Here is a 4125-nt window from a genome sequence, read left to right as displayed (position 1 = left end):
TTAATGAATGATTGATATTCTTGCCTCCAAACTCCTTCAAGGGCCAAAACACTTGCCTCGAATATTATCCAAACAAATAAAAATATTTATTAATTAATTTAAAATAAAAACTAGCACAGCAGCAACACCAGGCTATGGCATGCAAATAAAAGCTGCCATTTCTTTTTGTTTTTCCTTCTTGTTTTCTTTTTAATTTTCTCTTATTTTTAATAATATGCAAAAATATAATAAATATCCTTAGTCACTTTCCATAACTGCATATAAAAATAAAATTATACAAATAATACATTATTGTTTTTAATTCCTCCTATCTATTGCCATAGAAAGAAATTAATATCTCCTTTTTCCTTTTCCTTTTCTAGTTCAATACATACAAAATTTGAAAAGGAGAATCCAACTTAATCTATTTAAGTACATATCTATTTCAAGTAATTCCTAAAAAGTTAAACAGACCTTGTTATAATAATATACGTGTATATAACGTGGCAGCATCTGAATGGTCTAACGAGCAATTTCGGTATGCAAGGATGCGTTAAGCTCCACTTGCTCAACTTCCCACTTTGCCTTTTCAATAACTCCGTCATGCAACGGCACATATTCCTAATAACAATAATAATAATACAAATCAAAATCAGTCATTTCAAAAAGGACTAAAAAATGAACAAATGGAAAGTATAAGGACCTCAAGTTTCTGAAGAAGGTCTTTAGCATTAGGTGCAGAAACAATAATGCTACGTTGAGAAGGCATTATGAAACCATCATCCACAGCTTTATCAATGAAGGTTAGCAACAGGTTATAATATCCCTCCACATTAAGCAAACCCACCTATTAACGATAATTTTCCCGAATTAATTATGTAAATATGTTCGAGAAAAAATAAAAAACTCGGCTCAAAAGCTAGCGAAAAGCTAGCGAAGATGCTTACAGGCTTGTCATGGATGCCAAGTTGGGCCCATGTAATGACTTCTAATAACTCCTCTAAAGTTCCATATCCACCTGATTATTATAATTAATTAATTAGTGTTAATTAATTAGGGATTAAGATAATAATTAATTAAAATTAGAGAAATTAAAAAACCTGGTAAGGCAATAAAACAGTCAGAATGGCGGGCCATCTCAGCTTTCCTTTGATGCATGTCTGATACTGCTCTGACCTCACCAATTGTTTCTCCAGTTATCTATTAATTTAATTTAATTTAATCCCTTAATTTAACCATAAAAAGCAATTTAACCACAATCTTTTTCTTTCCATTTTTGGACTTTTTTTTCTTTCTTTTTTTAAACAATATTTACTTACCTCTTTGCTCATCAGAGTTTTGGGTATGATTCTGAAACAAAATAAAAATAAAAATCTCATCAATTTAAGAAAATTACAGAAATAAATACTTATATAATTAAATATATACATACCCTATAACATGACCCCCACCATGATGAACTTCCTGGGATACTAAACCCATTAATCCAACACTTCCTCCTCCATAAACCAGATCTAATTTCTTTGACACCTTTGAAGAGAGGCATGATGAATTAGGATTTTGGGACTGAATTGAAAGAAAAAGAAGATGGAGAAGTAGTAATTGGTAATTAAGTATGTACCAGTTCTTGGCCAAGTTGAAGAGCAGCATCCTTGTAACAATCTTTGTTGCCTGTACTACTTCCACAAAATACACAAACACTTTTGAACCTTGACTTCACTTCATCCATGATGATGAATTTGCTCTTTTCTGATTTGATTGAATAATCTGAATTTTGGTTTTTTTTTTTCTTGATGGCTTTCAATGAAAAGAGGAGCCAATATAATTGGAGAGATAGGTAGACATGTGGGTGGATTATATATATATATATAGAGAGAGAGAGGGGGGTAGAGGGAAGGAGACGGAAGTGACAGATCCAGAATTCACTTATTAAAATAAATAAAAATTGGATGTCTTTATCTTAAAATATTAAAGTTTCATATATGGAGTCAATTGAGTTTATTTTGGGATTAGTGGGTACTAAAGACGGGTCCATGATTGACTGATAAACGGTATTTGAAGTGTTTTTTGATGATCTATAAGTACTCAATTTATGTTTTTTTAGTAAGTTTGGAGGAAAAAAAATTAAAACTAAAACTCAATATACAATTTCCATGAAGCTTTTTGGTGTTTCTAACAATCAAACCCCTTTGATCTCGTATTGGATCTGTTATTATCAAGTCTAGAGATGACCATGGGTAAGAGTATCTGTAAACCCGGTACTACTCGATTCTAATATTCGAACATATATCGTAAAAAGGTTTGGAATGAATATGAAATCTAAAAAATTATCTGTGATGGGTATGTAATTACCACAGCATCCGCTATCTACTGTATATCAAAATAAAGATTATTGTATTAAAATTAACTATTTATTTTTAGTTTGTTGTAAAAAAAATAATTTGAAATATTTGAATTTAGAATGTTTAATTTATGAATGATTTATTAAATTTGTAGATAGCTTATTAAAATTATGTATTTATTAAAATTATGTATTGTTAAATTTGTAATTTATTTGTTTTACGTAATGAAATAGGAAGAATGTGAAAGTTCAAAAATATACATATTAAAATAATGAAACAGGATAAATAATAAAAAAAAAATAAACAAGTTAAAATATGAGATTAATAGTTATCCGTTAATACCTATTTGTTATCATCTTATCCTAAATTTAAGTTCTCTTTTTACCTCTAAGTTAGGAGTTCTTATATTAAGCACACGATTTTTTATATCACTTGGAGGATCTCCAATTTATATTTGGATACGTATATTGTGATCTCGCTTAATAATTAAAATAAAATGACCTATACATGTGGGTTCATGTTATATATAGCAAAATATGTACGAAAGATTCTCTGTTTGACATAAAGAACCGGTTGTTTTTGATAATTTGCCCTGAATCAGTCTCTAATAGAGAAAAGATAAAAAAAAAAATATATATTAATAATAATTTAATATTGCATTAATTTTTTTAATGTAAAAAATTAATATTAAAGTATTGATTCAATGTAGGAATGCTCATATAAAGAAATGGCAGAATGGATAACTTATGTCAGCCGTGCGAACCTGTAATGCCACGTGGAATTATAAAAGGCCAATGTATATGCTTTACCAAATTCGCCGACAAGATAATACGGCTGTTGCTTCCTCAGCCGTCAGATGCGTTCCCCTCTCCCCCTCTCTGATCATTAGATCATCAGACTTTTGGTCAAACACTAATTTTTAATACTCCAAATTATCAAATTAAGCTATACTTTTGCCGCGTTGACGTGATGTTGTTAACTTTTTATTACAAATATTGTTTTTTAATTAAACAATTTTTTTTGAGCTCTTAATTAAACAAAATTAAAGGGTAAATTACATACGTGGTGTACAACATTTACCTGTTATCACACTTTGGTGTACAACTTTCAATTTTGCACACTAAAATGTACAAACTTCAGGTAACCTCCCACTAAAGTATACAACCGGTTTTTGTGCCCGGTCAACCCGAAGTCAACGTGCCACATTACCATTTTGACTCATCTAAAAGTCAAAAAATGACCCACTTAATATAAATTTATTTTTGTACCATTTATTCTTTATATAATTACTAAAAAACACCCTTTCTTCTTCCTCCATTTTTTTGCAATTTCTCTCTCTAAAGCTTCCACTGTTTTTACCTTTTCTCTCTCTAAGTCATATCTCTCTCTAAAGGGACTTTGAAATTTACCCATCTCTCTTCATCTTCTTCGCTCTTCAAATTTATTTCTTTCTCTCTCTCCAAATTTCTTTCTCTCTCTCTAACCTCTCTCTAGTTAAATCATAGCAACACCATTCATCTGTTGGGGATCTAAAGATTTATCTATTGTTTGCTTTCGGATCAAAAAATTGAAACGGTTACAAAATCAACTATGGCACTTTATTCATCTGTTTGAATAAGGTCCGAAGTTACTGAATTTGCCCCTCGCGAACTGTACATTCTTGTTTTCCCCTATATTCCTTTTCCTGGCAATTGATTAGTCACTTGTTGCTTAGTTTGACGGAGGTGTTTCCTTCTTCACTAATGATAAATTTAACTTGTATAGAACTGTTATAAACGCTTCTATTTTGAAATTAAATTTTCAG

At 30.3% G+C, this 4125-nt stretch overlaps 1 protein-coding gene across 1 annotated transcript; it reads right to left on the bottom strand.

Moving 5' to 3' along the window:
* Positions 1–234: 234 nt before the first annotated feature.
* On the bottom strand, positions 235–1824 carry LOC136234831 (cytokinin riboside 5'-monophosphate phosphoribohydrolase LOG5-like). The gene is made up of 7 exons (XM_066024316.1): positions 1601–1824; positions 1412–1509; positions 1299–1329; positions 1080–1179; positions 927–997; positions 683–826; positions 235–600 (listed from the first exon to the last, which is right to left on the bottom strand). The coding sequence occupies exons 1-7, from the start codon at positions 1706–1708 to the stop codon at positions 502–504; spliced, it is 651 nt and encodes a 216-aa protein (XP_065880388.1). The 5' UTR covers positions 1709–1824; the 3' UTR covers positions 235–501.
* Positions 1825–4125: the final 2301 nt, after the last annotated feature.

Source organism: Euphorbia lathyris, chromosome 7, assembly GCF_963576675.1.
Source record: "Euphorbia lathyris chromosome 7, ddEupLath1.1, whole genome shotgun sequence".
In the NCBI taxonomy this organism is placed as follows: domain Eukaryota; kingdom Viridiplantae; phylum Streptophyta; class Magnoliopsida; order Malpighiales; family Euphorbiaceae; genus Euphorbia; species Euphorbia lathyris.
This window is presented reverse-complemented; position numbering and strand designations above follow the sequence as displayed.